Below are 13,790 nucleotides of genomic sequence, written 5' to 3' on the forward strand. Positions count from 1 at the left end.
TGTCTGAACCAAAAAAGAACCCGCACACCTCGCCACACCTAGCCAGGCCAACACGCACGCGCGGCCGGCTCCATGGACGTTTGGATCATCTGCGGCGAGATCGTAGCCGTATTGACGAGCGTTTTGTCCCGTGGTCCCGCCGCCAAGGGCAGGATCATATTGCCCCCGGTGGTCCCGGGCTTCCTGGAGGTGTTCGTAAGGGTAGTGGTACTGCAGCAGCAGTTTTTTTCATGTGCCAGCCAACCCCCGCCCGGCGAACTCCGCCGACCCAATACAGCCATTAAATGGGGGGGGTCTGAGGCACCAGTGGCCTGGCAATCATACAGGCATACTGCCTGTTCAAAATTTTGATTCCACAAATTTTGAGATTCTGAAATCTCAAACACCCCTCCCGGGTGTGTTTGAAGAGTATTGGGATTATTTTGAAATGAAAAGAACTCAAAACGAAGTTGGTTTTGATTTCAAAACGATTTCAAAATAATCTCAAAATAATCTCAAAATTGCGTTTATAATTGGGGCCTAAATCCTTGGCCCAGCCAGGGCTCCCTCATTCGCATGCTTGGACCTCGGCGACCTACCCCTGCGGGTCCGGTCACTGTCTATGTTGCACAACCACCCGGATGTTTGGGTGGTTCCAGAGACTCATCCGAACTTAACACAAGTCCCTCCTCGGGGGAGCGCAGCGACCTCCGAAGGAGGGACTTGTGCCCAATGTCCCATATTTGGCTTGAGGCTGCCCAGCCAATTGTCCAAAAATCCCTTTGAACCCATGTATCACCTGGTACACCTCTGATTTCCTCACAGCCTCCGGTACCATTAGAATCAGAATTTGTATCTACATATTGTGATGTTTTGAAAATAACAGCTACCCCCATCCCTTGCGAAAAAATTGGATGTAAAAAATCCACCCAAGAGCCTATATCCGGTCCGATGTTCCCCGGATAGACTGCCCTATTTGGGATCATATGTCCATAACTTTCTATGTGTTTAAGTATGCACAACACTATTTAGATAAATGTGCATAGCCCGCCAGATTTGTCAAAGTGAGCTCAAGTCACTTCTTCTTGATCCCTCTTGATCAATCACGGATCAGTTGCACAAATTGCCCCTATTGGAAAAATGGACGGACTACAACCTCAAAATAACAACAACGAAAACCACCGACAAAACGAAAACCACCGGCCACATCAAGCCCTCACTGAAAATGAAAAACTAATGATTGTTTGTCGTCAATTACAGGCCCTTGATTGGACACCCAAGCAATTCACTACCGCGTTTCTCCGCTCAGAAGATACTGAGTTTGCTTATCGAAGACGCTTTTGGGGCACTAGCACCGGATGGAATTCGACTCGTAACCTGATTGAAGTCATCAAGTCCGAGGTGACCAGTTCTGACTACGGAGCATCTCAATGGGAGACCTTTATACAGGAAGAAGTCAGTTACCCGTCTTCAAAAGGTTACATCCCACAAACTGATATCTTTGTTTTTCCAAACAGGCAATTCGCATAATGATTAATCAACGTCCCCCAAGTGGTGAATACCCAGTCGGATCTTACATAAGTAGCCAAAGCGTCCAACCCTCGTATTTTTCACCGGATGCGGTTAATCAGCGCGAAAGATTAATATCAATGGAGCACACTCCATTCCTCTTCAACATTCTTCATCAAACGATCGGAGCAACAGTCCCAAACAATGCGGCGGAGGTAAATGAGGACGATCGAGATGACATGGCCGAACCCGACATTGATACTGATGAAGCGGAATTTCTTGGACGGGAAGGAGTGGCTTTTGAAAGCAATAGCATGTCTGTTATTCGTTCCCGGAAGGTGAGATGTCTGTTTCATCTCGTCAAATCCTCTGCTATTATATGTGCTGATTGATTTCGTGTAGATTGCATCTACGGTTTGTGCCATGGTGGCATTTGCAAGGAATCGCCGACACAATGGCCTCCAGATCTTCAATGGCATCTGATTCGTTGCTAGTGGTGTCTTGGAGCGAGTGAATGACTATCTCCACCTTCTTGGCCTGACTTCATCTAGACGAACCGCTATGAAGGCTCTCCGAGTACTCTCAAATTGCGCTGCCCGAGATCTCCGCAGATCCATGGCCCTCAACGATAGCTTCCCCTTAGGTCCAATCATATGCATCGACAATCTTGATATGGAGGAACGCGTCCATACCCATTCCGTTGGCCATCGATCAATGATGTTCCATGGCTCATGGGGTTATATACATACCGCAAATCCAAAGCTTCTTGAAGGTCTAGACCGTTCCCAGTTGACCTTGGCATCGTACTATCAGGCCCTCAGCAAAATACCAAAATTAGTCATCCAACCTAAGATGTTTCTGCCAACGCGCGAAGAGGACAACCATTTCGAGTCTGTTCTGAAAAGTCAAATTGCGCGTGTCATGTATCGATATGTTGCAGAGCCAGCTGATAGGCAGAGTGCAATTGCCCGTAACCCACCGGAAATAGATGTGATTGACTGTACCCGACCAAATATTCAGCCATTAAAGCTGATGGAAGCCTCAGACAACTCGGCCGAAGGTTTCGGTCAAGTTATTGAATCCATCATCAGTCAAACCGGTCTTACTCCAGCGGATTTCTGCTCTCGACTTCAGATCATGGAAGGTGACCTAGGAACAGCGCAAAACTTCAATTCTCTTCGCGCCTTAAGAACACCTAGTGCACATCCCGAACATCATCTCCATAACATCTGTTTTGAACTCGGCGCTGCTCACACCCTATGGAACATTGCTCAGAGTATCCTCAGTTATCATTTTGGCGACCCAAACAGAACAAACGACTTGGGAACTTGGCAGTACTTGCACGCACTCGGGATTCCATCAGAGAAGGTTGTTCCGAAGAAAGATTTCACGCAGATGTTGAATAACATCGAGAAGGCACACGAGGCATCTATATTTTACTGTATTTGGTGAGTTCTTTCTGTTCACATACTCTCATTCTTGCTCAATTGCTAATTAATTCTTGATTAGTGTCATTATGGGGGCGGAGAACGAGGCGGTAACTGAGTCCGACACACTGCGAAGAATCCCTACCGAACGTTGGAATGGGATTGTGAATGAATGCTACTCGAAATTTTTTTCACCCAATGCTCGACGAGCCACATCGAAAACTGAATCTCCAAAGCTTTATGGGTTTTTAATGCGCCTACATGACTTTTCTACCATTGTTGAGACAAATCGGGCTATGAAGGCAGGTGACATTGGCCGGGTCATGAATATGTGGAAGATTTGGTCCATCATGGCTCAGGCCATTCCGGGACTTGTTAACTACCGATCTTATCTTCCACGCATGGTAGTCCTGATCAATGAAGTACTTACACCTCCGTTACGTCAATTTGTCACTCATAACCTTCTGGTTTCACCAAGCGGTCGAGAAAATCACTTTGTTGCTAAGGATCAATACCTCGAGCTGCTGAACTATGCGCTCAAGTTCTTTCATAATCGAACTGGTGCTGGTACCCAAGTAGATAGGTTACAGGAAATGTTCTCGTTGAACATCAACTTGGTAAGATTCCACAATCTCAATTTCCCGTTTCATCCTCTCCAATTGGGCCTGACTCATACTCTCATCTCAATCATTTGAGAGCTCCGGTCATTGTTTCTTAGCCTCAGGACCGAAAGGGGCAGGAAAGTCATTTACCAGTCGCACAAGAACGATATCACAAATCGCTCTTTGGACATGTTCCTCCGAATGGCACGCACCTACGACCTTGCCGATCAACATCACAAGACCAACGCTGTTCAGATCCCGGAGTGCAATAATCTACTGCTTGATGGCCTCAAAGTGTTGCAAAAAGACTTTGCCAAGAACAAACTTTGTCGCCTAAAGCTTCATTTCTTGTGGGATTCTTCACCCAACGAGGTAAATGAAAATATGGCTCAAGATAATGCGACTTATATTGAAGAAAATGAAAACGAGGAACCACAAGAGGACAATTCGGATGCCTTCGAAATGTAGAATTGATTCCGTTGCAACCTCTCCCGATCTCAAATCGCATTGTTTGATGTTTCTGGTAGCTCCGGTCCCAGCGGTTTGGTTCGTATACCTGTTCCCCACATCCCCTCCCCCAATTGCTCCATTCTCGATCCAAGTGTTTTGGAATTTGCCTGTGCGCCGTCCCCTCTCGAGTATCCAATCCCAGTAGTTTTCTTGTTTGTTTCACCTCCGGCACCGGTCGATCTTTCAGAAGTACCGTTATCCATTCTTTCATCTTTGTCCCCACCCAACCTTTCCGCAGTAGAATTTTTATTAGTAGCTATATCTGCCTCGCAAGCGGCAACCGCAGTCGATTCGTTCATAGTAACTATCTCTGCCTCCCGAGCGGCAAGGAGTTTCAATCTCTTGTTGGCTCGGTACTTGGCCGCGTATTCCCGTTTTTTTTGTCTCTTCTTCTCTTCTGCTTCCTCCCTAAGGCGCCATTGAATATTTATGTGTTGTTGGTACAGGTCATCACGCTTGAATTTTGCAATTGAATCATTCAAGAATTCAATTTGTCCTTCAATGACCTCACCACCAATGAGTTGGCTGAGATCTGTCTCGGCCTTGATTTCATCAAAGTGAGATGATATTGTGGAGGCCTCGGGTTCATTGAACAGGTCATCTGCGCAAAACCTAGCGGATTCACCCATCTTTTCCTCATAGAAGGAGCGAAAAGAGCTGACCAAGTGAGTTTTGAACGAGCTCAACACTGATGTATTGTCAGTGGCGTTATTTGTACGTCTAGTGGTCTTTTCTTTGGTATTCGGACTGTTTTCAGTCGGGAAATCAACTTGATCCTTCATTGCCGAATCGAAATTGTGAACAGTCAAATGTTTCAGGTTTCGGACCAGTTGGCGACCACTTTCGACACAACAATTGGAACATCCGCAAGACTTAAAGTGCATAGCCTTTTCTCGGCTGATCTCAGAGATGTAGTTGGGGTCGTCCTTCGACAGAGGTATGTAGCCGTACTTGTTATCCATTGCAAACGCAACTCGAAGACATACAGGCGTAACAGCAAGGGCATCCATACGATCATCATCTGACTGTTGTGTGGCACTCGTACCAAAACCTTCGGGTGAATTCTTCCCACCTTTGCGTGTCGTTTCCACAAACAGGATGGCCAGGCCATCTTTACCATCTCGTCCGCATCTAAATAAAACATGACAAGACATTAGCTGATCGTAGCAAACTACTATATTCAGTAGAAAAATTAGATCACCTTCCAATCATCTGAGCTATATTTGCAGGGTCGCCTCTTCCCATGTGGATGACACACCGCACACGCTTCCAATTCTGTCCTAAGCCCAGAGCCATGGTGGATGATATGATCGGGAATCGAGCATTTGGATATTCCTCGACGCAAGCCTCCTTATCTTTCTCGCCGGTACATGAATGGAAGCGTCTGGCGAGAGTATTTTTTGGATTGTAGCAACCGCCAGGTGTTCCCCGCGCCATGTCCAGCACTTGCAGGACAGTAAGAGTTCGAGCTCTAGTTCCACTGTAGATCAATGTTGGGAGCAAATCTTCATCGGGGGTTGTCTCTCTTGAGGGGAAGACATCCAGCAAATCCAAATTTGACTTCAATGAAGAGCTCATGTTAATGCGAATTATACGAATTTCGGTTCGTGTCAACTCGCCATGCATCATGTCAATTAAGTCCTTTGTTAACTTCAAGTTTTTCAAGATAGCATCAACTGCAACTGGCCGGCACGTAGCCGAAAGTAGAAGTAATGGAGCGTTATTGCGACATTGCAAATGTACCACAATTTTACCGTAACAGGGCCAAAAGATCCCGATGTCTTCTAGTCGGACAAATATAACCGAAGCCCTTCTTCCATTGCTTTCAACTATTCCCCAGAGGTAGATCATATGTGCTTCGTCGATGACAACCAAGGCTAGACGCTGTTGAAATTCCGTACTGAAGTAAACTGAGTCCCAAAGCTTGCTGTTCAAGAAAATTTCCGGGCTGAGGTAGACAAAATTATAAATCCCATTTCGGATATCCTCTGCCACTTGCTTGTTGAAGCTGAGCTTAGTTAGATTGATTGCCGTAAATTTTCCTTTCTTTTCCTTGACTTGATTCTCACCCAGAGCATCCAATGGGTTCAACACCAAAATGACCGGCTTGATGTTTTGAGGTAGTAGTCTGAAATAAATCTCGGGTATTCTGGACTTGCCAAAACCGGTTCCAGCCATAAGAAATGTATTGCGTCCTTTCGCGAGATTTGCTACGGTGTCAATCTGAAGCGGCTTGGCAGGTTGGCCTCCATAATGTTTTTCCGCAAGACTAGCTATTTCCTTCTTCAACGCATCGTTGTTCTTCTGAAGCATTTTCTTGACTATAGTCACACCGGTACTGCCGCTGGCCGTTCTTTGGGGTGACCTTTTCACACCATTTGCGCCCGTTTTCCGAGATCCTTTGGAAGCTAGTTTTGATTTTTGTTTCTTCGTAGCCGACATCAGTGCTGGAGTGGAGCTAAAGGAATCCAAGCAAACAGTATGTATTCCCATTTTTTTCTGCCGCAAGCCATCTACAGTGGTAATTCTGTATTGACAAGAGACCTGTCACTCGTAAGTCAATACTGAAAAAACCCGTGGGAGTGTGTCCGAGCTTGACCTTCGGATGATCCGATGGCTTCATCGCATTGCTCAAGACAAACCCTCACAGGAATGGCCGCTGAGCGGCCAGTTTATGACGAATTTAATTGAAAAAATATGTACAAGAAAGCTGAGAATCAGGGCTACAACATGGTATAGGTTGCATTGAATTTTATGCCAAGAGAAATGAGTAAAAGAGATGTAAGCACAAAAATACGGATTTTCTGTGTAAATGTCTCTCAGCCTCAGGCCAAGTATGGGACATTAGTCCTAAGCCTCTCCTTCGGAGACGCTTCGCGCCTCCTCGGAGAGGCTTAGTTAAGCTCGAGACTCATCCCGTGGACCGACACCCGGGTGCACCACCCGTGAAAACACCCGGGGCACGGGTTTCAGGTTACACCTCTAGGGACCGTCGGAAACGCTGCATCCACCTTCCATCACACCACTCAAAGCTCGTCACACCTTCGCCGACAACATCATGGCACAAGAATCAGAAACTCATCAACAAGCTTTACGCAGATATCTCATTTCATCAGTTGGGATCCAAACGGCCGAAGAGTTCTTTCGGCTTGAAAACACAAGTAAGCCTAGCACTCCTCACTCATCGACCCATGTCATAATCAATGTCCATCTCACTTTTATTCTTTGAAAGGAATCAAAAACTCTCTCATGCGCCTTGCAACGGAAATGAAAATTTTAGATAATGATTGGGACCGGTATGCAGACAGAATGACGGAGTTGGCTCGGACCGAAAAATTCAAACCTTATAAGCATCTCATTACTTTCCTCCTTGCCGATGAAACTAAACCCAACGAAGCAATGCGCCGACTCATCAGCCAAGAATACAACGGGTCCTCAATATCAACAGAATTCGTGTCGCCCCTCGTGAGGACCGGCACCACACCTGGCCTGATTCATTCTTTGGACCGGGTCGCAGACTTCCTCCATTCGCTCAAACGGTAATTGACAGGCTTATTGTACAAGGATGTCAAAGGTTTGGTGGACTCTCTCCTCAACAGTGCACACCTCGATCCCGCTTTGCGCCTAGAACCCGATGAGAATTTTATCAATAAAATGCATGCCGAAATTATCATAGACAAGACGGAGACCTCTATGTTGGACTGGATCGGTTCGTTCGACAAACAGTTCAAAACACAATTCCCAGGCAAGAATCTTCGCACTTGGCAGAGCAAACCTCAGATTGCTCTGGGGGGCATTAATTCGAAATGCAAGCTAGATGGTGCGATTATGTCCCGGGACTTCGAAGAGCAACACAGCAATCACATTCGAGATGTTATGGTCCCTTTCGAGCTGAAGAGTAATGATTCCCGCACCACAGCTGCTCTTGAACACTTAGCCAAATACGTCTACGAGGTCTTCACAAACCAGCCCACCCGAAGCTTCGTCATTGGGATTACTATGTGTGGAACCTCGCTGCAGCTCTGGCAGTTTGACAGGTCCGGAGCCATCGGGTCTGAATTAATTGACGTCAAGGCAAACAAAGAGAACCTTAAAAAGTTTGGCGATCTCATGTTTTGGTTCTTAACATGCAATAAAACACTCCTCGGCTTCGATCCGACCATTGTCGAGGAGGAAGGGCATCCTGTTGCGATAAACACCTGTAATCAACGTTTCCTCATACAGCCCAGCCCCATCTTCCGAGCGCCGGGAATTTGTGGACGTGGCACAACATGCTGGAAAGCGTATCTTTCGGGAGATGAGTCTGACAACTTTATTATAAAAGACTCGTGGCAAGTCGAAAACCGGAGAAATGAAGGTGAAATGCTTCGTGAGGTGACGGAAAAGGATGTACACTATGTGGCTCGATATTACGCTCATGAAGACGTCTTCGTGCACGGCACGATTGTCGACATCGAATCACACGTTCGGAGGGGAGCTGAATACAAAGGTGGCAAGAAGATCAGATTCGATGTCAAGCCCGAAGATCCACAAGTGAAAAACGAATGCACTAATCGGTTTCACCGACGAATGATTCTCAAAGACGTGGGAGTACCGATTTACGAAGTCGATTCACCAGCTCGTCTGTTGGAGGCCTTCGAGGACTGCATCAAAGGGCACCAGGAGCTATTGAAGGCTGGCTATCTCCACAGAGATATATCAATCAACAATCTCATGGTGAACAACAACTCAAAGGATCCGTATCGAAAATCATTCCTGATCGACCTGGATATGGCGATTCCCTCCAGTTCGGGTGCGCAATGCAGCCTGGCAAGAACCGGCACGAAAGTTTTTATGTCATGCCATTTGCTTCTAGGAAGACCCGGCCACACTCACGTTGACGACCTGGAATCACTCTTTTGGGTGATGACATGGATTTGTATCCAATATCCCGCCAAGGAAAGAAAAGAAACCACTTTGCCAACCTGGAATCAAATGTCCCTGGAATTTTTAGGGATCCACAAGAAGGGGTTACTCGAGGAACCTTTCCGGCTCACGAAACATTTCACGCCTCGTTTCCAGTCTCTCACCCAATGCGTCCATGACTTTGCCAAAATCATGTACAAAGAGATAGGTCGAAGTGTCGATTCGGTCAGACGCGATGATCCTGCTAAGCTTTACAATAAAATATTACCGCTTTTCCAACGGGTTCGAGAAGAGCTGAGCCAACGGGTTTGAGAAGAGCTGAGCCAACGGGTTCGAGAAGAGCTGCGTTAAGCGTAAGTAATTCTTCCCCTTCCTTGTTTGGCTAGGCCACTGACCCAAACTTTCATTTCTAGGTTTCAACATTTTTTTTTTTGCATTATTTTCATTCTATAGTTATTGAAGACAATTTAAAAAAAACCAGTGCTGTATCCGCACACAGACATAATAGATCCAAAGAGGAAGAAAGTACAAGATGCTGGAGATGGTTATTCATATTACAATTTCCCTATGGATTCTATAGACAACAGGGGAGAAACATGACAGAAAGAGGTATTGGAGCCTGACAGTGTGAAAGTATGTATTTCAAGTGAACAAACAGATGAATGAATGAATGAATGAATGAATGAGAGAAACATTGGAGTGTTTATATACATGCTTTAGTTAGTCTGTATATAATTACTATATGCTGTTGATTTGAGTAGCATGGGACAATCTCAGGTCTACAATAGGTCATGATAGTATAGCTTGCGTTGACTCTATAGACTGGGACACAATATTATTGTATTACATATCCAGGCTACAACAAGGTGTCCTACATCTCCGAGTCTTTGACAATCATCAGCCAAGAGTTCGGATTCTGGCTGTACTGATCCTGATGGCGGCCGGCCAGGTAAGGGGTGCAAGGGGGCAAAGCCGCGTGATCAGGAGAGCCATTGAGTTTGATGGAGTCCACCTTGGTCTGTCACCAATAGATCAGCGGCTGTGCCAGGATAAGGATATCAATTGACAGCTGAAAGAGTGCACTGTTTAAGAGCCATCCAAGTCAGAGAACACAAGCTGGAGATGGGTTCCTGTTACAAGGATGTGTCAACTGATCACATTTTGAATTGGATCAAGTTCAAGTCAGGGGTAATGAAGACAAGGTAGGCCAATTTGAAGATGTCTCCAAACAGCCAGCCAAACATGGCCATCAAGCTGAGCCCGGCCAACAATTTCCAACGGAATTTGGTGATCAGATGTGGGATTGGTAGCTGGAGATGCACACGCAACAGAAATAAGAGATTGGATTAACAGACGGGAAGAGGAATAAATGGGAGAGAGGATACACACAGTGCTTTCAAGTCCCAGTTAAAGGAAACCAATGGCCTGGATGAACCAGTTGTAGCACTGGAAGAGGATGAAGAGCGTGGCTTGGACGGCAAACAGGAGGGCAAAGAAGTCGACATAATAATCAAAAGATAGAGTTTCCAGGCGGACCACAACAAGAGAGGGTGCAGAGCAGGGGGTTGGAGCAGCTTGAGTAGGTGGGGACCTGCTCCTGAGCAGCTTGGGTCCGCCAGAAGGCTGGAACACGGTCTCAGAAAGGTGGTAATGGTCATTGTATGGGTTCCCGGACAGCGTGGGCCCTGGGATGTTGTTTGGCCAGCCGAGCGGCGTGCTTGAGGCAGGTACAGTCAAACCCTTGAAACCGCATACCCCTTGGTGAACTGAATTTGCTATGTGGTTTGGCAGGTTACAGTCAAACCCTTGAAACCACATACCCCTTGGTGGACTGAAATTGCTATGTGGTTACAAGGGTTGGCTACAGGCCAAAATGAGATTTTGGTGGACCCAAATGAGTATGTGGTTTGGGAGGTTATGCCCTTATACAAGTATGCGGTTTCACAGGTTTGACTGTACAGAGGAGGGAGAACAGGGCAATGATCATGAAGAAGGATTGGACAAGCAGGTTGGTGTTGAAGGGCTTGCCAAGCCAGTAGAACATAAGCGTGATTTTGGATATCTTAGTTGCTGGCACTGATGTTAACAAAGATCAAATTTCAGGGGAGAGGGCTGGTTGGTATGCTGCTCAGCAAGCTCACATTGTCTTTATAGATACTTGTCAAGTCCCTGCTGCGGTGTGAACAACTTTTGCCTGGGAGAGATGTGTAGCACTGCAATCTCTCCCGCAGGAGAGGAATTGTGACTAAGCAGGAAATTTGGCCTGAAAGGATCTCCAAGCTTTGGTGGTGGTAATTTTTTTTCCATGATAACTCTTAGTCTTACACCACCAACCTAGTTCTTTCTCAATTCTCATCATTTGATCCGCTGCATCTTCCTGTACTCAGAATTGTGATAATCCATTTGCATCATACATTTATCTTTTTTTCAAAACCTTAGATTTCTCAAGCTTAAGAGAATCTGCATCTGTGGCTAAGTTAGCCCGGATTAGGGCACTTAGTCCACCCCTGCATCTGCATTGGCTTGGATCAACTCAACCCAGAGCTCCGTTTGGAGCTAGTGGGGTCTACATGTAGACCCCACTAGTCCTTGGACTAAAATCAAAATGCATATTCATTATCCTTGAAAGCATGAACTCTATTCCCAGATACCCGGCAACAACAAAAATTTAGGGTCAGCCTAAATGCACTCCAAAAAAATCCCAAAAGCACTCCAAAATTGAGTTTATGGAGTGTGCACTCCAATGATTGTTGGAGTACAGACTAGATTACTCCAAGTCAATTGGAGTGCAGAATTGGGGACTCAAGACTCTTTGGAGTGCACCACAAAGAACTCCAGTGGCCAGGAAATGTAATGAGTGCCCATGAGTCTCACTCCATCAGATTGGAGTGCATTCCCCCAGCACTCCATTCCTGATATTTCTCCTCCTCTAGGGATGGCCTTGGGTACCCGTCGGCGGGTACCCACCGACGGATACCGGGTGCGGGTGCGGGTGTTTAGTTTTGCTAGAAAAAGGGCGGGTACGCGGCACAGGTACCCGCCTGTCTGACTGGTCTTGGGACCCAATCATTGGGTCTCAGGACCCAATCATCGGGTCTCAGGACCCAATAAATGAGTCTTCAGACCCAACCAATGGGTCTTGGGACCCTATCAATGGGTCCAAAGACCCAATTTGATTGGTTCCAAAGACCCAATTTGATTGGGTCCAAAGACCCAATTCAATTGGGTCCAAAGACACAATTCAATTGGGTACGAAGTGAATTGGGTCTTTGGACCCAATTGTACCCGCGGGCCACGGGTACTTGCCTCTTGCACCCAGGTACCCGCTCTGCGTACGGGTGCGGGTGCGGGTGTCTGATTTTGGTGAAATTCTGTCCAGGTACCCGGGTACGAAGTGCCATCCCTATCCTCCTTGAAAAGGGAGTGCAGTACTGTGCACTCCAGCCAGAGCTGGAGTGCCTACAACTTCAACTGGGCTATGTACAAACACACCCCACTTGATGCCAGCTGCCACCTCCTGATCTCCATGACCGGTACAGAATGTCATTGAGCAGATTAACATTTCCTCTCAATGACCGGTCTGTGCCGGACCTCTGGTCATTGAGGGGAATCACACCTCTCAATGACCGGTCTGTGCCGGACCGCTGGTCATTGAGGGGAATCACACCTCTCAATGACCGGTCTGTGCCGGACCGCTGGTCATTGAGGGGAATCACACCTCTCAATGACCGGTCTGTGCCGGAACGCTGGTCATTGAGGGGAATCACACCTCTCAATGACTGGTCTGTGCCCGTCATTGAGGGGAATAAAATCTCTGGCTCTTGATGACCGGTCTGTGCCGGTCACTGAGGGGACTCACACCTCTCAATGACCGGTGCAGACCGGTCACACCTCCCAATGACTGGCACAGACTGGTCATTGAGGGGACTCACACCTTGATGATTGGTCTCACCGGTCATCAAGGGTAATAACACCTCCTCTTGATGACCAGTCAGACCGGTCATTGAGGGGAATAACACCTCCTCTGGATGACCGGTGTGTACCGGTCATTGAGTGGAGGTGCTACTCTTGATGACTGGTCGGTCTGACCGGTCATTGAGAGGAGGTGCTACTCCCCTTGGTGACCGGCACAGACTGGTCATTGAGAGGACTCACACCTCTCAATGACAAAGACTAGCACATTGAATCTAATTGATTCGAGTATTTGTATTTGTATTTGATTTGAGTCAAATAATGCTGGGTCCCATTTAGGCTTGAATATTAGAGTGAACATGTTGCCACCTGGGGCCTTTTGGGCCCCGGAGGAGCTTACATATGGCCTCTGCTGGCCCCCATAGACAGCCGGGGCTGCAGATATGACCAGTGGGCCACCACCACTGACTATACCTTTGAATACAACCAGCAACCGTATACCAGTGAATACAAACAGCAACCGCCAACCGTTGACCAACATTGTTTCCTGCCCACAAGTTGCTTTTTCTTTCTCTATTTCCTGAATTTATATATAGTTTAGTATGGATAAACATGAAATAGCTATTAATTGAGTGAAAAAAAGAAATGTATTGCTTTCTGAATTTAAATACAAATCTGTGTTGACAGAAAAAAACAAAAATACCATTTTTGGTGTTTTTGGTACAAGTTGAGTCAAATATCTCCAAATAATCCAGTATTTATGTGACCAGTGTTTTACCACTCCACCTGTAGGAGGGTGAGACTTAGTTAAGTTAGGTTACACCCGCACCAATGCAGATGTGTTGAGTTTTAACCTTGCACATTGATGAGGTGTATGCATGCGCCATGCATATGGTTTTGATCTACATAATTCACGATGGTCGATCTCAACCCCGCGGTCTGAACT

General features: G+C 46.6%; 2 protein-coding genes across 2 annotated transcripts; one reads left to right on the plus strand and one right to left on the minus strand.

The window, feature by feature from the left end:
* Nucleotides 1-1,119: 1,119 nt before the first annotated feature.
* Nucleotides 1,120-3,985, plus strand: PtA15_7A193 (uncharacterized protein; the record flags this gene model as incomplete). The annotated part of the gene is made up of 3 exons (XM_053170774.1): nucleotides 1,120-1,434; nucleotides 1,497-1,804; nucleotides 3,634-3,985. The coding sequence occupies 3 exons, from the start codon at nucleotides 1,120-1,122 to the stop codon at nucleotides 3,983-3,985; spliced, it is 975 nt and encodes a 324-aa protein (XP_053022022.1).
* Nucleotides 3,986-10,339: 6,354 nt separating this feature from the next.
* On the minus strand, nucleotides 10,340-10,976 carry PtA15_7A194 (uncharacterized protein; the record flags this gene model as incomplete). The annotated part of the gene is made up of 2 exons (XM_053170775.1): nucleotides 10,340-10,617; nucleotides 10,892-10,976. 2 exons carry the CDS (start codon nucleotides 10,974-10,976, stop codon nucleotides 10,340-10,342), a joined length of 363 nt encoding a protein of 120 aa, XP_053022023.1.
* Between the last annotated feature and the right edge of the window lie 2,814 nt (nucleotides 10,977-13,790).

Source organism: Puccinia triticina, chromosome 7A (assembly GCF_026914185.1).
Source record: "Puccinia triticina chromosome 7A, complete sequence".
In the NCBI taxonomy this organism is placed as follows: domain Eukaryota; kingdom Fungi; phylum Basidiomycota; class Pucciniomycetes; order Pucciniales; family Pucciniaceae; genus Puccinia; species Puccinia triticina.